General features: G+C 46.8%; 2 protein-coding genes across 2 annotated transcripts; both read right to left on the bottom strand.

Moving 5' to 3' along the window:
• Positions 1-7,337: 7,337 nt before the first annotated feature.
• LOC127344116 (disease resistance protein At4g27190) lies at positions 7,338-10,782 on the bottom strand. Its single transcript, XM_051370334.2, has 2 exons — positions 10,519-10,782; positions 7,338-10,260 (listed from the first exon to the last, which is right to left on the bottom strand). Exon 2 carries the CDS (start codon positions 10,214-10,216, stop codon positions 7,556-7,558), a length of 2,661 nt encoding a protein of 886 aa, XP_051226294.1. The 5' UTR covers positions 10,217-10,260; positions 10,519-10,782; the 3' UTR covers positions 7,338-7,555.
• Positions 10,783-10,838: 56 nt separating this feature from the next.
• Positions 10,839-11,672, bottom strand: LOC139838160 (uncharacterized). Its single transcript, XM_071827525.1, has one exon. The coding sequence runs from the start codon at positions 11,670-11,672 to the stop codon at positions 10,839-10,841; it is 834 nt and encodes a 277-aa protein (XP_071683626.1).
• Positions 11,673-22,224: the final 10,552 nt, after the last annotated feature.

Raw genomic sequence — 22,224 nt, forward strand, 5'->3', positions numbered from 1 at the left:
GAGTTTCTTCATCAGCGCTGACATTTACCATCGCTGCAAGAGACTTATCTGGACTTGTATTCTTGTCTACGGCCCAGCCGACCACTCCAGGACGAGGGAGTTCCTGGACGAGCTGGTGTCAGAGGTGGAAGCTTGCCATCACCCTCTTATCATTGGGGGCGACTTCAACCTCATCCGGGGTGCGCAGGACAAGAACAACGGCAACATTAATTGGCCTAGGGTGCGCCAGTTCAATGACGTGATCGCGAGTCTGGCCCTGAGGGAGATTAATAGGACTGGTGCCAGGTTTACCTGGACCAACAAGCAGCTCTCTCCGGTTTGCTCCGTTCTGGACAGGGTGTTCGTCTCCCCGTCTTGGGAGCAGGTCTTCCCGCTCTGCTCGCTCTTGGCTGTCATGAGGGTGGGCTCTGACCACAACCCCCTCCTCTTCGATGATGGGGAACAGGGGGTCAGAAGGCCTTCCAGATTCACATTCCAATCGTGGTGGCTTAGGGTGGCAGGGTTTGATCAGATGGTCAAGGGGAAAATTGATCATTGCATCCATGCGCTGGGGCCGCATCGCTGCAGCATCGACCTCTGGCAATGTATTGCCAGATGCCTTAGGCAACATCTCCGGGGGTGGGGTGCGAATCTTGGCAAGTTGCACCGCCAGGCGAGGGATGACCTTATCTCCCAGATCCAGGAGCTGGATAGGACAACGGACTCGAGGGGGCTCGACGATGATGGCTGGGCCCTTCGATATTTTCTCGAAGACCAAGTCGTCAACCTGGACGGGATGGAAGAGGAGTACTGGCGTCAGCGGAGTAGGCTTCAGTGGACCCTTAAAGGGGACGCCTGCACTGCCTACTTCCACGCCTTTGCCAACGGGAGGCGCAGGAAGTGTATGATCCCCAGACTCATCACAGAGGAGGGGGAACTTACTACCCAGGAAGATATGATGGGCCATGTCTATCATTTCTACCATGGTCTGATGGGCACGATGGGGGAGGAGAGGGTCTTCTCCCTGGCACCTAACCTCTGGCCAGTGGCCCAAAGGATAGGCGCGGAAGAGAACAGGGCTCTGGAGCTTACCTTCACTGGGGAGGAGCTCGATGAGGTCCTGGCTGGCATGAAGCCTGACTCAGCACCAGGCCCTGACGGCCTTCCTGTTCTCTTCTTTAAGAGGTTCTGGGGAACCCTAAAGGCTCCTATCCTTCAGATGCTCAATGACTTTGTCCTAGGGAGGATCGACGTTGCACGCCTAAATTATGGAGTTATCTCCCTCATCCCTAAATCTCAGGGCGCTGACAACATCAAGCAGTTTAGGCCCATCGCTCTTATCAACGTTATTTTTAAATTCTTTGCTAAAGCTTATGCCACCCGTCTTGCCCCCGTAGCGCTTAGAACCATCGATCGTAGTCAGACGGCGTTCATCAAGGGCAGGAGCCTGCACGAGGGAGTGCTGGCTCTTCACGAGATTGCGCATGAACTCAGAGTCAAAAAACTGAGGGGGCTCCTCCTCAAACTGGACTTTGAGAAAGCTTTCGATCGTGTCAGTTGGAGCTTCCTGAGGGAGGTGCTCCTCTGTAAGGGTTTTTCCCCTATGATTGTGCATCGCTTGCTGCAGTTGGTTTCGGGAGGACAAACTGCAGTTAATGTCAACGGTGTCATTGGGGATTACTTCCGGAATGCACGGGAGTGCGCCAAGGGGACCCTCTATCCCCAATTCTCTTTGACTTCATGGTGGACTCTTTAGCTGCCATTATTTCCAGAGCTAGTGAGTCTGGGCACCTCCAGGGGGTTGTGCCTCACCTGATTCCGGGTGGTGTCACCCATCTTCAGTACGCTGATGATACCCTGATCCTCCTTGAACCCTCGGATGTTGGAGTGGCTAACCTTAAACTCCTACTTCTCTGCTTCGAGAACATGTCAGGACTAAAGATCAACTTCGCGAAGAGCGAAGTGGTCGTGACCGGGGTCACTGACCAGGAACGTCAGAAGTTTGCTGATGCCCTGAACTGCAAGCTAGGGAGCTTGCCGTTCAAATATCTTGGCCTCCCTGTCAGCGACAAGCCCCTCTCAGTGGCGGACTGAAATTTCCTCACTGACAAGGTGGGTCACAGGGTTGAGCCCTGGCAAGGCCTTTTTCTCGCTTCTGCGGGGAGACTCGAGCTCACCAACTCTTGCCTCTCCAGCTTGCCGTTGTTTGCAATGGGGCTCTACCTCCTACACGACATGACTCACGGGACCATGAACCGGCATCGTTCCCGCTTCTTTTGGGAAGGAGTCGGCCCCAAGCGCAAGTACCACATGGTAAACTGGGCTACGGTGTGCAAGCCTAAGGCGTTTGGAGGATTGGGAATCCTCAACACTAAATTCATGAATATTGCTCTTATGCTCAAATGGATTTGGAAGATCTACCAAAACAGCGAGGGGCTGTGGGCAGACCTGCTAAGGGCCAAATACCTGGGCAACCATGACTTGTTCTCCCCAGCGGTGCCCACTAAGGGATCGCAGTTTTGGAATGCCATTCAGAAGATCAAATGGTATTTCAAGATGGGAGCCAAGCATAAGGTGCGCAATGGGAAGCGTACCTATTTTTGGCTCGACTGGTGGACGGGCTCGGGGCCCTTGCGTCTGAGTTTTCCCCGCCTATTCGCGTGCTGTGACAATCACTTTGCCACAGTGGAAGGGGTTCGCGACAATGATGGCTGGCATATCAGATTCAGACGCTCCTTCGGTCTTGCGGAGACGGTGGAATGGGAGAACCTGTGCCGGATCTTCGACCTCACTCCCACTTTAATGGGTGAGGATGAGGTCCGCTGGTCGTTGGAGCCTTCCGGGGAATACTCCACTAACTCCATGTACTGTAAGCTGTCCCAGGGCGGGGCTATCGCCCACTTCAAGGAGGTTTGGCGCACCAAAGTGCCGCCAAAGATCCGCGTCTTTCTCTGGCAGCTCATTAGAGGTAGGCTGCCAGCCGGGGACCAGCTGGTCAAGAGGCGGGGGCCCTCTGATGGCAGTTGTGCCCTTTGTGGTGAATGGGAAACTTGCGATCACATTTTCTTCAACTGTCACCTAGCGAAATTCATGTGGGCGAGAATTAGGGAACTCCTGCACTGCTCCTGGAACCCGGCAGGGGTCGCGGATTTCATGGCCATTGTGAATGGCCTTACGGGTCGTCTCCGTAGGTTAGCTTGGTACACCTTTGCGGCCCAATGCTGGGCCCTTTGGAACATACGCAATAAGCTAGCTATAGAGGGATCCCTGATCAACAACCGGCTGACGCCATCTTCAAAATGTCTATTCATATGCAGAGCTGGAGGGTTCTGGTCAGACCGAGGGACTTACCGCTGCTGGACGCGGCGCTGGACGAGGTTAGGAGGCTTCAGCGGAGGCTACGCGACGATGATGGAGGATGACCCGCACCTGGACTGCACTCGGACCACCCCTCCACTGTTCGACGCTTTGGCTCTGTGTAGTCTTCTTTCTGTTCCGAGACTTGGTATCTGTGGTTTGTAATGACTAAGGCATCAGACTATTCGTATGGGGTGTGAGTTTGTATCGCTACTATGTTGTTTTATATATAAAGCTGGGCCAAGGGCCTTCCCTTTAAAAAAAAAAGTTTGCGAAGATTGGCTGGACGAGCGTCCATCTTCACCGGGTACAGATAGTAAGGCCTGGTCAAAGTTTTGGAAACTACCGGTTCCATCCAAGGTCCCACTCTTCCTTTGGAGGCTGGCTCAGCATTCGTTGCCAACTGGTGATGTTCGCCATAGGAGGAATATGGCGCGGCGTGCCCCATCTACGGCCAGGAAGACAGCTGGCACCACTCGTTGATTGATTGCAACCTGACGAGGTGTGTGTGGGCTCTGACGGAGGTGGGAGTCGCGGAACATGTCGCACTCGCTTCTGAACCAAATGCACGCCAATGACTCTTATCTTTGCTGGAAACGGTGAAGGAGAACGAAGCAATTCGAGTGGCAGTGACTATGTGGGCGATTTGGCACTCTAAGCGGAAAGTAGTCCACGAGGAGGTGTTCCAAAGCCCGATGGCAACGATGGAATTCATTAATCGCTTCCTGTGTGATGTGGAGGCATCCAGACCTGTTGCTCAGAAGACTCAAGGACAACGTCCGCGTTCAAAACAGACGGTGGGGTGGATCGTGCCCTCTCAGGGCCGAGGGAAGGTGAACGTTGACGCGGCAGTAGCCAAGTCGTCGACGAAGGGGGTGGTTGGCGTTGTTTGCAGGTCTTTCGAAGGGCTGTACCTGGGCGCATCAGCGATGGTATATGAGGGAGTCACCAGTCCAGGCATCCTCTGGCTTGCCGAGAAGGTTTGGACTTGGCGAATGACCAGGAGCGGATGCAATCCAAGTGGCCTCCGACTGCTTGGACGTAGTAAAGGGTCTCCAGTGGGTCAATCTTGGAGAGTATGGCAGCATCCTCAAAGATTCAAGCGCGAGCTTCTTCAAGAGGAGATACTACCTTCGGCCACGAACGGAGGGAACAATCTGGCTAGGTTTGCTTCGTCCTTACCAGAGGGCCGGTATGTGTGGTTTTTAGAACCTCCTATTGATATTCCGATCAATGTAACTCGTGATGTATAGTTAATAGGAGAGACCGTAAAAAAAGACCACCATGACCATGAAACTACTTATACTAGTCGAATGCCAATGCGTTGATATGATTTTCTATATTTTTCTCAAAACATATGTCATTACAATCCATGTAAACATTTACGTGTATAAAAAAGATAGCCGCAATATTCTAAATGCTCATAAGACTCTACGCGTCTGAACTATATGTTGACAACCGTTATAATTGGCATAGTTTAAATACGAAATAAACACTCAACTAATTAGTTTATGCTGTATTAAAAAATCTACGCCCCAATGCTCCTTACATATTGTCATACAACATTACAAATATTTTCTTTTACTTCATTATTATGGTACTTGAGTAACCATACCAAAAAAATTCTTGCTGCCCTCAAAAATAGTCTGCACAACAATACTTATCATTATCAGTATAATTCATGTGAAAAAAATTAAAAAGTGCAACCTAGAATACCCACTATGCGTATTGGATGAACCACTTCTTTACCATGCCATGCGAGCATAATATAAAAATATCCTGGCATATTCCTGTAGATTAATGTCTCATTATTATCTTTATTTATTATTGCAGAGTAAATTTTTGGGTTTATCTTTAAGGATATTTAACTGTTTGGACTTTTTGCACTAACAACTGGCGATCCTCGGTTGTGCTAGTGCAAGTGTGTTCTTTAGGTAGACTGCTATTCCTTTATAATTTTAATTGTATATTGTCAGATCGAATTATTTTAAGGTGGCCCATGGATGCATAAGGAAACAAAACCTTCAAAGTAACAACCATTAGAAACATATATAATGTGACATCCTTGGATAAGTGAATATCTTTACCAATTTGTGTGAAGAGATTTTGTAGTCTATCCCAGGACAACTACCGAACAACGTCGCCAACGACTAGTTATTTAGCTTTAGATGATAATTGGGCTCTTGAACCCCGCACCCTCCCTAACTTAACCTCCCTCCCTCACTCGCGCGGCGGCGCCACGCAGCGCCGGGCGGCCACCTCCCGCACTCCCTCGACGTCTCCTTCCTGTCCTCCTCTCTCCTTCCCCTTCCCCGCCCCCTTCACCATTTTCCCCTCGGGCAGCCTCGCGCGAGGTTGCTTTGGGGGCTCCACAAACCTTAACAGAGGCAGCGCCCTGATCTCGTCTCTCCGGCCGTTGCCGCCGCCGGCGTCGATGGTGGTGGCCACGCTCGGCCCCGAAAGGCAGGGGCAACAGCGGCGCGCTCGGCAGGCCCTCCTTCGTGTGGAGGAGGGGCTTCACAGGGGCGGCAGCGGGAGAAAGCTGGTCCGGCGGCGCTTCTTTGGCGGTGGTTGCTGGAGCATGGCGGGGCAACAGTGGTGCGGTGGACCTCGGCGGGGAGTAGAGGAGGTCGACATCGATGGTGATGCTGGTAGGGAAAGCGGGACGCGACGGCCCCCTTTTCGACGAGGCGGCGGTAACTGTCGGCCATCTCTGCGCTCCGGTGCGCGGCGGCGTATCCCGCTACCTGCCGACTTGGGTGAAGGAGGAGAACGGTGGGCTCAATCTTGGCCACCGCGGGCCCGATCTGGGTTTTCGTGGCTTCGCTGCGGAGGTTCCTGCCTTGAGGTGGTCGATGGCTGCTCCCCGTCCGAGTTGGGGGTGGTTGATGGACCGTGGCTCCTAACCATGTGGTTTCTGACGGGTCGTGTGGGGGCTGCTCGCTGGGCATGAATAAAAGTGGTGGTCCTCGGATCTCTCGCGCGCCAGGATGAAGATCTTCCTTATGCATGTCCGTCTGGATTGGGATGGATGTAGAGTTTCGGAAGGCTCCGCTGGCAAATGTAACATTACTCGTGACTGAAGTTTGCTGGTTTGGGAGGTATTCAGTCGTGCGCACCCATGCCTTTATTCCGATTGTTTGGTTCCGTAGGGAGCGACGCGAAGCTCTGTTTTGTGTTGCCAACAGATGACTTCTGGTCCATGGTGTATCAGAGACAAAGAATTTCTTGAAGGACGGATTGGAGGACTAGCAACGGAGGATCGAGTTTTGGTGTTGATAATGGATTTGCTTGGTATTCTGTGTCTTGTAACAACAATATACAAGTGGTATTCAGAGTTCTAACGTTCAGGGTGAAAATTCAAGGTCTGGTCTTAATTGGTTGTGCCTGGCAATAGTTTTGTTGAAGACATTGTTTTGAGAGCGGGTACTATCTCGAGGGTGAAAACTTAAGATCTTTTGATCGGGCGATGACGACGCGTGTGCACCATTCTCTTGTTGGAGGCGTCGCTGGTGGAGAGCCTACATTTCAGGTGTTGTCTTGGTGGTGGTTGTATTGTTGTTGCTAGGACTAGAGTACCGTAGCGGGACTTCTTTTTCTTAGTTTTTTTTTGGCTGTGTGCATCCGTACTACCATTAGGGTATTGCGTTGTTGTAGAAGCTGGATGTAATTGGTACCTATCGATATTAATATATTTCCTTTATCAAAAAGATATTTAGCTTTAGTCGTCACTTGTAACCTCTTGTGAAATGGACTATCGCCTTCTGATGATAGGAAAATATCTTTATATACCATAATCCTGTGAGCATGATTGATGCCCTGTAAGCGCTGGCTTGATATCAATTGGATCGGACGAAGCGGAGATCATATGATTATTGGATGGTCTGGATGCTCCTAATAACGACCATCAAACAAGTTGAGTGACCAACGATAATCAATCTCTAATGTAATACTACTACAGATTAGGGGAGTGGTGAAGGCAGAAAAAGGTAAACACAATGTGGCTCAGACGATGGATGAAATAACTGAAGACGTTTCACGTTGTTACAGACTTCAGGTACAAGAATAAAAGTTCAATTCGCTAGAACAACTATAAAGATGGTGATGTACTCCTATATAACAAGGCATGCCCAGCAATGACGTACTATAAGATAAAAAACACTCCGCTGGGTCAAAGGAAAAATGATGATACAGGAAATAGTTGAAAATCCACGAAGATTCATCCTTCAGTTGCAAATTTTGGTAGCAGGGGCCCCCATTTTCTGAACAGCGTCCATCGCTTGATACCTTCCTCATCCCAGACTAAATCATTCCACCACCGCGCTTCTCCTATTATTTTTGTAAAAAATGGACTATTTTCAGTCACACCAACTGGAATCTTCTTCAGTTTTGCACAGCCTCTCACCTTCAAGTCCTTCAGCGATGGCAGGACTCCTCCACAGATGCAGCTAAGCTCTGGAAGCTCCCACAGTTGCAGTGACTGCAATTCTGGAAGAGCATATTCTGCGTCAATTGGTTCGTCAAACACTCTCTCCAAGCTGTCACAGAACCTTATACTTAGACTACGAAGATTCAGCAACTGTAGTGACGAAGGAAAGAGGAAATTCAGTTTTGGGCAGCAATCAAAGTGCAAGTGCACCAGACAGCTGAAACTAGTTAAAACTTCCATATTTTGAGAGAAGGATGCTAAATTTTCCATGTTGGAGATCCATATATTGTGCAATTTGTTCATTCTAGACAATACATGCACTTCTTCTACTAAGAAAAGATTCTCCAGCTGGTGAAATTCCTCTATCCAAAGTTCTCGTGCTGCTGTCAATTTTCCAGTATTCAGATTACATACTTGATCTGTTTCTGTTACACATTTTAATGATATTAGCTCAGCACGACTAAGAATCCCCTCGATATCATTAGTAATTCTGACACAGTTTATCTCAAGGAACCTGTCGAAATCACTGGAATGCGCGTCTGCATAAGAAAATTTTGTCTTCGCCGCTCTGAAGTCATGGTCCATGGTTTGATCGAACTTTGGGGAGATAACTATGTGAAACTTTCGAAAGGAGCTTAACCAGAGTGGAGATTCATTATCCAAAGACTGAAATAAGTTGGCATGAGATGCATGGACGTATGTTTTGCTGGTCTGGTTTACATCTTGAGAGATCCTCATGCCAAATCGGTCAGACAACTCAAAAGTCAGTCCACAAGGTAACCACAGGATGTCCATCCAATCCACAAGATCATTGCTGGCTCCTACATGTAAATTTCTCACTGCACCTTTTTTTGAAACTCCATAAGGGAACTTAATAAATCTTGCATCAAAGGACTTGTCATTTGTTTCTGCACTTTGCTCAGACTTGAGGCATGGGCAGTCTTGTAGCAGGAGTTGGCTAAGCTCCATGCACGCAGCTAGAGATGGTAAGCATTCGATAGATGTTTTGGAAAGGTCAAGGATCTTGAGCAACTTCATATGGTCAAATGATCCACATTCTACTTCTTTTAAGGAGACACAATCTGATGCATTAAGTACCTCAAGCATCTCCAACGATCCTATGTGCTGAATTTTCTCCAATTGTCCACATCCCACTAGTAGCAGCATCTGGAGATGAAACAAACGAGAAATGGATTGTGGTAGGATTATAATTTGAGTAGATGACAGGTCTAGCTCTTTAAGCATTCCCACACGGCAGAAAAAATCTTCTGATATAGTTCTCATATGGCGGATTCCTCTTAAAAATAGTGTCCCCGACTGAATGTCATCGTCAAAGTACCTTCCACTTTCAAGTTGAGAGTACCTTCCAGGTTGTTCCACATGGCCATTGGCCCGTCCAAGTCCTGATATTGTTTCTCTAATGACATCATGCATGCGGATATGATCATCACCCTCAAAATGCATCAAACCATGTTTTAAGAGCACATGAATATGTTCCATACCAATACAGTTAGCCTCATGATAATCTCTAGCTTCTTGAATCATACCGTTTAGCTTCCAGGAGATGATCAAGTCTTTCATAGAAATTGGCTCATCGGCAGGGAAGCGTAAGCAGTATAGGAAGCAGTGCCTAGCATTATCAGTAGGAAGATGACGGTAACCAAAATTGACAAGGCGAATCATGGTGGCGAACACTGATATCTTGGGCTCTTGAGCCAAAAAAGCTTCCCTGATTATTTGTAGGAATTCCACTTGTGTAGGCACGTCACAAAGTGCACCAGCCAGTAAGATAAGTGACAATGGAATGCCAAAGCAGTTGTTAATTAAGCCTGGATCAATATCTTTCCCAATCTTCTCGCGCAGTAAATCACATGAGGCCCGATATGAGAGAGCTTGTGGCGTTATTACTATTGATGGCTTCACAACTGACCTTGCCCTCACCGTTCTTGTGGTCACAATGACCTTCGAACCAAAATTCTGCTCTGTAGGATCCGGAATTCCCATGCGCCGTAAGATGTTTTCTTCGACAAAATAAGCATTATCGAGAACCAACAAGAACTTCCTTGTTGCGAGATGTTCCTCGATCATGACACTAATTCTGGATGATAATAGTTCTTCTCCAATGTCAATAGAAAGGCATGTTGCTATCTTCTCGACGCACCGTCTCACACTAGAACTTTCAGATAACGAAACCCAAATATAAGTATCAAAGTGACTTGAATTCCTTGCAGTTCTAAGTGCAGCTTTTGCCGCCCATGTTTTTCCCAAGCCACCATAGCCATCGATGACAACCACTTCGCCTTCTGGCCGAAGAATTAGGCAAAGCATTTGTTGGAGCGATATCAACCGAAGTGGTGGTATATCAGAACTTAGCAAGCTTGGCCAAGGTTCAGTTGATGTCATAATATAGCAGTAGGATGCCATGGCACCCCTTTCTGTTTTGTCAGTCATACTAGTGCTTAGCTTTAGACTGGACAAGCAATCACCCCGTGCACCTGTGTAGCATACAAGTTCTTACACTGTTAACTAATCAATGGTTTTTAATGTTTTTCGCAACCTATTAAAAAGGAAATGCAGCGCTACCCAGTGTTCTTAGAAAACAAAATAACTCGCAACTTGTGACATCATAAGCAAAAGTAGATCTGGTTCAACAAAAAGTTGAACTGCATTTGGGGGCGAGTTTAACTGGTAAAGTGGGGAAGTGGAGGATTCCGAAATTTACTCATTGGTCGAATGATTTCTGGAAGAAATACCTAGACACTGAAAGAATTTCCCATTAACGAAGCTCGATACTCGAGCGGACGAACGAAGCAGAGAAGATGAACGACGAGCTTGCTCCCACCCTATCGTCTCCCCCGCTCCGCCCTTCCCCACTCGATCTCTTCTTCCTTTGCTGGCCCCAATCTCCCCTCGAAGCAATAGCGAACGCGCTTGCAGGGGGACCAGTTATTGGTCGGGACAAGATGACTATGGTGGAACTGTCCAGTCAAAGTGGCGTACTAGCATTCTGCAACTGGAACCACAACCACAACCACTTTTTTTTTTTTTTGCGACCAAAAGGGGTTTATATTACTTAGCCCAAAAGATTACAGTCTGCCCGGCAAACTGCCAGGACTTCATCAGGACCAGAATTTGGCCAAAGCCTAGAACTAGACAAAGAGCGACCAATGTTTGCTAAGATATGACTAGCTCTATTCTGATCACGACTAATAAGGCTAAGATGAAGATCAACCCCCGCAGCAACTTGCTCTTTTATTTCCTGGACGATGCCCATAAACGGCGAACGGTCGATGCCCGGCTCCTTGATCATCCTGACTGCCTCCGCGCAGTCCATCTCAATCAAGCAGGGGAGTGTACACCACTCCAACGCCATGGCAATGCCCTCACGGCAGGCTTCGAGTTCAGCGTGTAGAGGACTACTGCATGAACTCAGAAAGCTACAAGCGGACACCACAATCGATCCATTCTCATCCTGAAGTATCATCCCTGTGCCTCCCGTATCATTAGATGCACAGAACGATCCGTCTACATTCAACTTCATTTTTCCACTCCCTGGCATGGTCCATGTTTGAGGCTGCTGAACACATGCTTTGTCCCTTTGCACACTCTTCTCCTTGACCTTCCGACTATATGATGCCACAGCTTTTCCTTTTATAGGGTCAGCACCCGGGTCTTGTTTGATTATCAACAGCGAGTCCATGTAGCTGCAGCGGAAGCGCTTCGAACTCTCAATGGATGTCAATGGCTTATGGTGCACCACTTCGTTCCTACCATGCCATATTCTCCATAGTGTCATGAGGATCATCATGCGCTCCACTTCAGACTTATGATCAAGCATATGTAGCAGCCATTCTTGGTCCGAGCACTTCACATCATCAAGACTCGGTAAGGTCCAGACCTCCTCCATGGCACTCCACAGCGCACGCGCCGAAGGGCACCTGCAGAATGCGTGGAATGTATCCTCACATTCAACACCACATACGGTACAAGTGTTAAACAATTCCATCTTACGCCGATATTTATTCTCCCAAGTGGGTAAAGAGTTTGTAGCAATTCTCCAGGCAAACACGCGTACCTTAGGAGGGGCAGGGTGAAGGAGATATGCCCTAGAGGCAATAATAAAGTGGTTATTATTTATATCTTTATGTTTATGATAAATGTTTATATATCATGCTAGAATTGTATTAACCGAAACATTAGTACATGTGTGATATGTAGACAAACAAGAAGTCCCTAGTATGCCTCTTAAACTAGCTTGTTGATTAATGGATGATTAGTTTCATAATCATGAACATTGGATGTTATTAATAACAAGGTTATGTCATTGTGTGAATGATATAATGGACACACCCAATTAAGCGTAGCATAAGATCTCGTCATTAAGTTATTTGCTATAAGCTTTCGATACATAGTTACCTAGTCCTTATGACCATGAGATCATGTAAATCACTTATACCGGAAAGGTACTTTGATTACACCAAACACCACTGCGTAAATGGGTGGCTATAAAGGTGGGATTAAGTATCCGGAAAGTATGAGTTGAGGCATATGGATCAACAGTGGGATTTGTCCATCCCGATGACGGATAGATATACTCTGGGCCCTCTCGGTGGAATGTCGTCTAATGTCTTGCAAGCATATGAATGAGTTCATAAGAGACCACATACCACGGTACGAGTAAAGAGTACTTGTCAGGAGACGAGGTTGAACAAGGTATAGAGTGATACCGAAGATCAAACCTCGGACAAGTAAAATATCGCGAGACAAAGGGAATTGGTAATATATGTGTATGGTTCATTCGATCACTAAAGTCATCGTTGAATATGTGGGAGCCATTATGGATCTCCAGATCCCGCTATTGGTTATTGGTCGGAGTGAGTACTCAACCATGTCCGCATAGTTCTCGAACCGTAGGGTGACACACTTAAAGTTGGATGTTGAAATGGTAGCACTTGAATTATGGAATGGAGTTCGAATATTTGTTCGGAGTCCCGGATGAGATCCCGGACATCACGAGGAGTTCCGGAATGGTCCGGAGAATAAGATTCATATATAGGATGTCATTTTATGTGAAATAAAATGTCGCGGAAGGTTCTATGGAAGGTTCTAGAAGGTTCTAGAAAAGTCCGGAAGAAACCACCAAGGAAGGTGGAGTCCACAAGGGACTCCACCTCCATGGCCGGCCAGCCCTAGATGGGGTGGAGTCCCAAGTGGACTCCACCATAGGGGGCCGGCCACCCCCACATGGGAGGTGGGAATCCCACCTTTGGGTGGGAGTCCCTAGTTGGGCTAGGTTTCCCCCTCCTATGGAAGGTTTTGGTTTCGGGTCTTATTCGAAGACTTGGACACCAACACTTGGGATCCACCTATATAATGAGGGGCCAAGGGAGGGGGCCGGCCACCCCAAGACCATAAGCTGGCCGCCCCCCATAGAGTGGCCGGCCACCCCCCCCAAACCCTAGCCAAGCTCCTCCACTCCATATTGCCCGCATTGCTTAGCGAAGCTCCGCCGGACTTCTACACCGCCACCGACACCACGCCGTCGTGCTGTCGGATTCAAGAGGAGCTACTACTTCCGCTGCCCGCTGGAACGGGAAGGTGGACGTCGTCTTCATCAACAACCGAACGTGTGACCGAGTACGGAGGTGCTGCCCGTTCGTGGCGCCGGAACCGATCGTGATCAAGATCTTCTACGCGCTTTTGCAAGCGGCAAGTGATCGTCTACCGCAGCAACAAGAGCCTCATCTTGTAGGCTTTGGAATCTCTTCAAGGGTGAGACTCGATACCCCCTCGTTGCTACCGTCTTCTAGATTGCATCTTGGCTTGGATTGCGTGTTCGCCGTAGGAAAATTTTTGTTTTCTATGCAACGTTATCCTACAGTGGTATCAGAGCCGTGTCTATGCATAGATGGTTGCACGAGTAGAACAAAATGGTTTGTGGGCGTTGATGCTCTTGTTATCTTTAGTTTGAGTACTTTGCATCTTTATGGCATAGTGGGATGAAGCGGCTCGGACTAACTTTACATGACCGCGTTCATGAGACTTGTTCCTCGTTCGACATGCAACTTGTATTGCATAAGAGGCTTTGCGGGTGTCTGTCTCTCCTACTATAGTAAAGATTCAATTTACTCTTCTATTGAAAACATTAGTATCAACGTTGTGGTTCATGTTCGTAGGTAGATTAGATCTCTCTCGAAAACCCTAAACCACGTAAAATATGCAAACCAAATTAGAGACGTCTAACTTGTTTTTGCAGGGTTTGGTGATGTGATATGGCCATAATGTGATGATGAATATGTATGAGATGATCATTATTGTATTGTGGCAACCGGCAGGAGCCTTATGGTTGTCTTTAAATTTCATGTTGAGTAGTATTTCAAAGTAGTTGTAATAGTTGCTACATGGAGGACAATCATGAAGACGGCGCCATTGACCTTGACGCTACGCCGACGATGATGGAGATCATGCCCGAAGATGATGGAGATCATATCCGTGCTTTGGAGATGAAGATCAAAGGCGCAAGAACAAAAGGGCCATATCATATCACATATGAACGCATGTGATGTTAATCCTTTTTATGCATCTTATTTTGCTTAGATCGCGACGGTAGCATTATAAGATGATCCCTCACTAAAATCTCAAGATAATAAAGTGTTCATCCTTAGTAGCACCGTTGCCAAGTCTTGTCGTTTGAAGCACCTCGTGATGATCGGGTGTGATAGATTCAATAAGTACATATAACGGGTGCAAGACAGCTTTGCACATGCGGATACTAAGGTGGCCTTGACGAGCCTAGCATGTACGGACATGGTCTCGGAACACGTGATACCGAAAGGTAGAGCATGAATCATATGGTTGATATGATGAACACTTTGAGTGTTCGCCATTGAAATCACACCTTTTCTCGTGATGATCGGGTTTAGGTGCGGTGGATTTGGTTCGTGTGATCACTAAGACAATGCGAGGGATATTGTTTTGAGTGGGAGTTCACTTAGGTTTTTAATTATGTTGAATTAAAATTTGAACTCAATTTGTCATAAACTTAGTCTAAACTATTGCAAATATATGTTGTAGAGATGGCGTCCCCAATCAATTTTAATCAGTTCCTAGAGAAAGAGAAACTTAAGAGCAACGGTAGCAACTTCACCGACTGGTTCCGTCATGTGAGGATCTTCCTCTACGGCGGAAATCTGCAATTTGTGCTTGATGCACCGCTAGGTGACCCTCTGCCAGAAGATGAATCCGATGAAGTAAAAGCCGTTTACGCGACTCGGAAAACTCGGTACTCTCAAGTTCGGTGTGCCATCCTGTGCGATCTGGAATCCGATCTTCAAAAACGTTTTGAGCACCATGATCCTCATGAGTTGATGAATGAGCTGAAAGCTATATTCGAGACTCATGCGGCGATGGAATGCTATGAAGCATCGAAACATTTCTTCATTGTATGATGGAAGAAGGCAGCTCCGTTAGTGAGCACATGCTCGCCATGACCGGGCATGCGAAGAAACTTCGATGACTTGGGAATAGTGATTCCTAACAGATCGGGATTAATCGTGTCCTTCAATCACCGCCACCAAGTTACAAGAACTTTGTGATGAACTACAATATGCAGAACATGAACAAGGAGTTACCTGAACTTTTTGGCATGCTAAAAGCTGCTGAGATTGAGATCAAGAAAGAGCACCAAGTGTTGATGGTCAACAAGACCACCAGTTTCAAGAAACAGGGCAAGTCTAAGGGAAAATTCAAGAAGGATGGCAAGAAAGCTGTCACGCCTCCTATGAAACCTAAGAACGGCCCTAAGCACGATGCTGAGTGCTATTACTGCAAGGAGAAGGGACACCTGGAAGCGTAATTGCTCCAAGTATCTGGCTGATCCGAAGAGCGGCCTTGTCAAGAAGAAGAAAGAAGGTATATTTGATATACATGTTATAGATGTTCATTTCACTGGTTCTCGTTCTAGTACTGGGTATTTGATATCTGGTTCGGTTGCTCATATTTGTAACTCGAAACAGGAACTAAAGAATAAACGACAAGCTGCTGAAAGATGAAGTGACGATCCGCGGAGGAAACGGATCCAAGGTCCATGTGATCGCTGTCGGCACACTTCCTCTACATCTACCTTCGGGATTAGTTTTAAGCCTAAATAATTGCTATTATGTACCTGCGTTGAGCATGAACATTATATCTGGATCTTGTTTAATGCAAGACGGTTATTCATTCAAGTCTGAGAATAATGGTTGTTCTATTTTTATGAATAATATCTTTTATGGTCGAGCACCACAAAAGAATGGCTTATTTCTATTAGATCTCGATAGTAGTGATACGCATATACATAACATTGATGCTAAGCGAATTAAACTTAATGATAATTCTACTTATATGTGGCACTGTCGTCTTGGTCATATTGGAGTGAAACGCATGAAGAAACTCCATACTGATGGATTACTTGAATCACTTGACTTTGAGTCACTTGATAGATGCGAAGCATGTCTAATGGGTAAAATGACAAAGACTCCATTTTCTGGTATGATGGAGCGAGCTCCTGACTTATTGGAAATCATACATACAGATGTATGTGGACCAATGAGCGTAGCATCGCGCGGTGGTTATCGTTATGTTCTAACCTTCACAGATGATCTGAGTAGATATGGGTATATCTATTTCATGAAACATAAATCCGAAACTTTCGAGAAGTTTAAGGAATTTCAAAGTGAAGTAGAAAATCAACGTAACAAGAAGATCAAATTTCTACGATCTGATCGTGGAGGTGAATATCTGAGTTATGAGTTTGGCATGCATTTAAAGAAATGCGGAATACTTTCACAATTGACACCGCCGGGAACACCTCAACGAAACGGTGTGTCCGAACGTCGTAATCGAACTCTCTTAGATATGGTTCGTAGTATGATGTGTCTTGCGATTTGCCGTTATCATTTTGGAGTTATGCATTAGAGACAGCCGCATTCACTTTAAATAGAGCACCATCAAAATCCGTAGAAACGACACCGTATGAATTATGGTTTAATAAGAAACCTAAGCTGTCGTTCCTGAAAGTTTGGGGTTGCGAAGCCTATGTAAAGAAGTTACAACCGGACAAGCTAGAACCCAAAGCGGAGAAATGCGTCTTCATAGGATACCCTAAGGAAACTATAGGGTACACTTTCTATCACAAATCCGAAGGCAAAATCTTTGTTGCTAAGAACGGAACCTTTCTTGAGAAAGAATTTCTCACTAAAGAAGTGACTGGAAAAAAAGTAGAACTCGATGAGATTGATGAATCTATACTCGTTGATCGAGTAGCGCGATCGGAAGTTGTACTGTCACCGCCTACACCGGCAACAGAGGAAGCTAATGATAATGGTCATGAAACTTCGAACGAGGAAACTACTGAACCTCGCAGATCGACAAGGGAACGTGCCACTCTGATTGGTATGATCCTTGTCTAAATGTCATGATTGTAGATAACAATGATGAGGACCTGCGACGTATGAAGAAGCGATGATGAGCCCGTATTCCAACAAATGGCAAGAAGCCATGAAATCCGAAATGGGATCCATGTATGATAACAAAGTATGGACTTTGGTAGACTTACCCGATAGCCGAAAGGCTGTCGAGAATAAATGGATCTTCAAGAGAAAAGCAGATCTTGATGGTAATATTACGTCTATAAAGCTCGACTTGTCGCAAAGGGTTTCCGACAAATTCAAGGAGTTGACTACGATGAGACTTTCTCACTGTAGCGAAGCTAAAATCTGTGAGGATTTTGTTAGCAATAGCTGCATTTTTCGATTATGAGATTTGGCGAGATGGATGTCAAAACGGCGTTCCTTAATGGAGATATTGAGGAAGAGTTGTATATGGTACAACCCAAAGGTTTTGTTGATCCTAAAAATGCGACAAAGTATGCAAACTTCAGCGTTCAATCTATGGACCGAAGCAAGCATCAAGACGTTGGAACCGACGCTTTGATAAGGTGATCAAAGACTTCGGGTTTATACGGTGTCATGGAGAGGCCTGTATTTACAAGAAAGTGAGTGGGAGCTCTGTAGCATTCCTGATATTATATGTAGATGACATATTATTGATCGGGAATGATATAGAACTATTAAGCGATGTTAAGGGTTATTTGAATAATAGTTTTTCTATGTAAGACCTTGGTGTAGCTTCGGATATAGTAGGCATCAAGATTTATCGAGATAGATCCCGACGGCGAATAGGGCTATCACAGAGTAGAGATCTGGTCATGATTCTAATGTAGGTTGGAATGGACGAAAGTAAGAATGGGTTCGTCCCTATGTTACCGGGCAAGGTATTGCGTCATCCTCAAGGACCGGCTCCGGCAGAAGAAAGAGAAAGGATGTGTAACATCCCCTATGCCTCGGCGGTAGGATCTATCATGTATGCCATGCTATGTACTAGACCGGATATAGCACATGCTTTGTTAGTTTGACTAGCAGATATCAAAGTGATCCAGGAATGGAACACTTGGATACGGTCAAGAATATCTGAAGTACTTGAAAAGAACTAAGGATATGTTTCTTTGTTATGGAGGTGACCAAGAGCTCGTTGTAAACGGTTACACCGATGCAAGTTGGAACACTGATCCCGATGACTCTAAGTCACAATGCGGGTACGTGTTTATATTGAATGGTCTGCGATGGCTGGGCAAGCTCGAAGCGGTGCACGGTGGCGAAGTCTTCAACGAGAATCGAGTACATAGCGGCTTCGGAGGCTTCATCGAAGCGGTATGGATGAAGAGGTTCATTGTAGAGCTCGGTGTGGTTCCTAGTGCATTGGACCCATTAATCATTTCTTGTGATAACATGGGTGCCATCGCCAATGCACAAGAGCCAAGGTCACACAAGAGGCTGAAGCATATCAAGCTGCGTTACCACTCGATTCGCGAGTACATCGAAGATGGAGAAGTAAAGATTTGCAAAGTACACACTGATCTGAATGTAGCAGATCCGTTGACTAAAGCTCTCCCTAGGGCAAAGCATGACCAACACCAGAATGCCATGGGTGTTAGGTATATTACAATGTAATCTAGATTATTGACTCTAGTGCAAGTGGGAGGCAAGGAGATATGCCCTAGAGGCAATAATAAAGTGGTTATTATTTATATCTTTATGTTTATGATAAATGTTTATATATCATGCTAGAATTGTATTAACCGAAACATTAGTACATGTGTGATATGTAGACAAACAAGAAGTCCCTAGTATGCCTCTTAAACTAGCTTGTTGATTAATGGATGATTAGTTTCATAATCATGAACATTGGATGTTATTAATAACAAGGTTATGTCATTGTGTGAATGATATAATGGACACACCCAATTAAGCGTAGCATAAGATCTCGTCATTAAGTTATTTGCTATAAGCTTTCGATACATAGTTACCTAGTCCTTATGACCATGAGATCATGTAAATCACTTATACCGGAAAGGTACTTTGATTACACCAAACACCACTGCGTAAATGTGTGGCTATAAAGGTGGGATTAAGTCTCCGGAAAGTATGAGTTGAGGCCTATGGATCAACGGTGGGATTTGTCCATCCCGATGACGGATAGATATACTCCGGGCCCTCTCGGTGGAATGTCGTCTAATGTCTTGCAAGCATATGAATGAGTTCATAAGAGACCACATACCACGGCATTTACGAGTAAAGAGTACTTGTCGGGAGACGAGGTTGAACAAGGTATAGAGTGATACCGAAGATCAAACCTCGGACAAGTAAAATATCGCGAGACAAAGGGAATTGGTAATATATGTGTATGGTTCATTCGATCACTAAAGTCATCGTTGAATATGTGGGAGCCATTATGGATCTCCAGATCCCGCTATTGGTTATTGGTCGGAGTGAGTACTCAACCATGTCCGCATAGTTCTCGAACCGTAGGGTGACACACTTAAAGTTGGATGTTGAAATGGTAGCACTTGAATTATGGAATGGAGTTCGAATATTTGTTCGGAGTCCCGGATGAGATCCCGGACATCACGAGGAGTTCCGGAATGGTCCGGAGAATAAGATTCATATATAGGATGTCATTTTATGTGAAATAAAATATCGCGGAAGGTTCTATGGAAGGTTCTAGAAGGTTCTAGAAAAGTCCGGAAGAAACCACCAAGGAAGGTGGAGTCCACAAGGGACTCCACCTCCATGGCCGGCCAGCCCTAGATGGGGTGGAGTCCCAAGTGGACTCCACCATAGGGGGCCGGCCACCCCCCACATGGGAGGTGGGAATCCCACCTTTGGGTGGGAGTCCTAGTTGGGCTAGGTTTCCCCCTCCTATGGAAGGTTTTGGTTTCGGGTCTTATTCGAAGACTTGGACACCAACACTTGGGATCCACCTATATAATGAGGGGCCAAGGGAGGGGGCCGGCCACCCCAAGACCATAAGCTGGCCGCCCCCCATAGAGTGGCCGGCCACCCCCCCCAAACCCTAGCCAAGCTCCTCCACTCCATATTGCCCGCATTGCTTAGCGAAGCTCCGCCGGACTTCTACACCGCCACCGACACCACGCCGTCGTGCTGTCGGATTCAAGAGGAGCTACTACTTCCGCTGCCCGCTGGAACGGGGAGGTGGACGTCGTCTTCATCAACAACCGAACGTGTGACCGAGTACGGAGGTGCTGCCCGTTCGTGGCGCCGGAACCGATCGTGATCAAGATCTTCTACGCGCTTTTGCAAGCGGCAAGTGATCGTCTACCGCAGCAACAAGAGCCTCATCTTGTAGGCTTTGGAATCTCTTCAAGGGTGAGACTCGATACCCCCTCGTTGCTACCGTCTTCTAGATTGCATCTTGGCTTGGATTGCGTGTTCGCCGTAGGAAAATTTTTGTTTTCTATGCAACGTTATCCTACACAGGGCACCCCCAAAGAGCCTTCCAAATGGCCCGATGGCCATACGGTGCCCTGCTAGTGGCGCCACGGTAGGGCCGGCTCAGCACTTCCATGCCCAGCCAATACGCACTGCGGACGGAGAAGACACCCGACGGCGACGGCGCCCATGCAATAACATCATCCAGGTTTCGGGAGCTAGGTTTGATAAGCCTGATAGCGTCAATGTCCGCCTGCCGAAAGAATCTGTGTAACTTTGTTACATCCCATTGACCTTGACCGTCCAGGAGTTGGGAAACTCGACGTAATCTGCACCTTCCTTGCGCTGACACTGGCTTGTAGGAGTGAAGTCTCGGTATCCATGGATCATGCCAAATTTTTGTGCTTGCACCATTCCCTATTCTCTTTATCAGCCCCTTCTTGAGGAGTTCCAGACCATATTGCACCCCTTGCCATCCAGGCGATGCATTTGCTGAGAATACAGTGTCCTGCAACTCGCCATTCGGATAATATTTAGCTTTTAGGACTCTAGCACATAGGCTGCCTGGATTAGTAAGGAGCCTCCACACTTGTCTTGCTAGAGTGTTTAATCAAGCTTTGCTAGGAACCACAACCACTTCAACGAGTAGATTTATTATGTTGTCACGTGACCCTACGTGAGGCTGAGTCACAGACGTACCCCTCGCCCCCCCCCCCCCCCCCGGTGCATCCTGTGGCTTACGTCGTCGGCGGCGGATCCAGCAGGAGGCACATCTCGCCAGCGGCAGCGGCGCACCCCGCGGGCGTCAACGGGTGAAGTGAGCCGCTCAGAGGTTGAGCTGCAGTCGACTGCCACTGGTTTTGGTGCGCTGCTGCGACGCTCGTGCTCTGTTGGCTCCGTTCTTCGTCGGCGCCGGCCGTCGGGTAAGGTAGAGCTTATCGTGCCTTCACTTTCTATTCTGATGCGCGAGGGTGGCACTGGTATGGGTGCCTCGGCTTGTGCCGTACGGCTTCGTTGCTCGTGACTCGTGAGTACGAGATGCTCGAGTTAATTCCTGACAGGGTTTGTGTTTTTCGCCGATTCTGAATTTCTGCTCCTATTGCATGTTGTAGGTAGTACAATGAACACACAATGCTCACATCTAAACCTTTGTTATTCTAAAAAAATCCCATTTAATTTGAATGTCCGAGCGATACCTGAAATTTCGATTTGCACCTTGGTCGATTTCGCCAGATATCATGCTTGATTACTCAATTTGCTGAAGCGGTCTCTCATCAGCCTGTATCAAATAATCCCTGGAGAACTTCATTGTGGTTTTGGTATCAATGAAGGGAAGTAAAATCAGCACAGCAGAAAGTGCCATTATATACAAGTTGGCTATGATACACTTATCTGTTGGTAGAGTTAGGGTATCTCTAACCGATCCCCTGAAATTTAGAGGAGCAAACGGCGGAGCAAAATTTTGCTCCTCTAAACGGTGACCGCCAGATCCAATCCCGTAAATTTAAAGGACTAAAACTATAATTTGGCTCAAACATACTATCAAACACTTGCTATATATGCGCCGTTGCTAGATAGGAACGGCGGTGTCCCAGCCGGCGTGCCTGAACCAGCGCCTCTCCCATTCCGCGC

This window comes from Lolium perenne, chromosome 3, assembly GCF_019359855.2.
Source record: "Lolium perenne isolate Kyuss_39 chromosome 3, Kyuss_2.0, whole genome shotgun sequence".
Taxonomy (NCBI): domain Eukaryota; kingdom Viridiplantae; phylum Streptophyta; class Magnoliopsida; order Poales; family Poaceae; genus Lolium; species Lolium perenne.

Coding starts and splice junctions, on each gene's coding strand:
- LOC127344116 (XM_051370334.2), bottom strand. CDS start 10,216: ATGACTGACAAAACAGAAAGGGGTGCCATGGCATCCTACTGCTATATT.
- LOC139838160 (XM_071827525.1), bottom strand. CDS start 11,672: ATGGAGGAGGTCTGGACCTTACCGAGTCTTGATGATGTGAAGTGCTCG.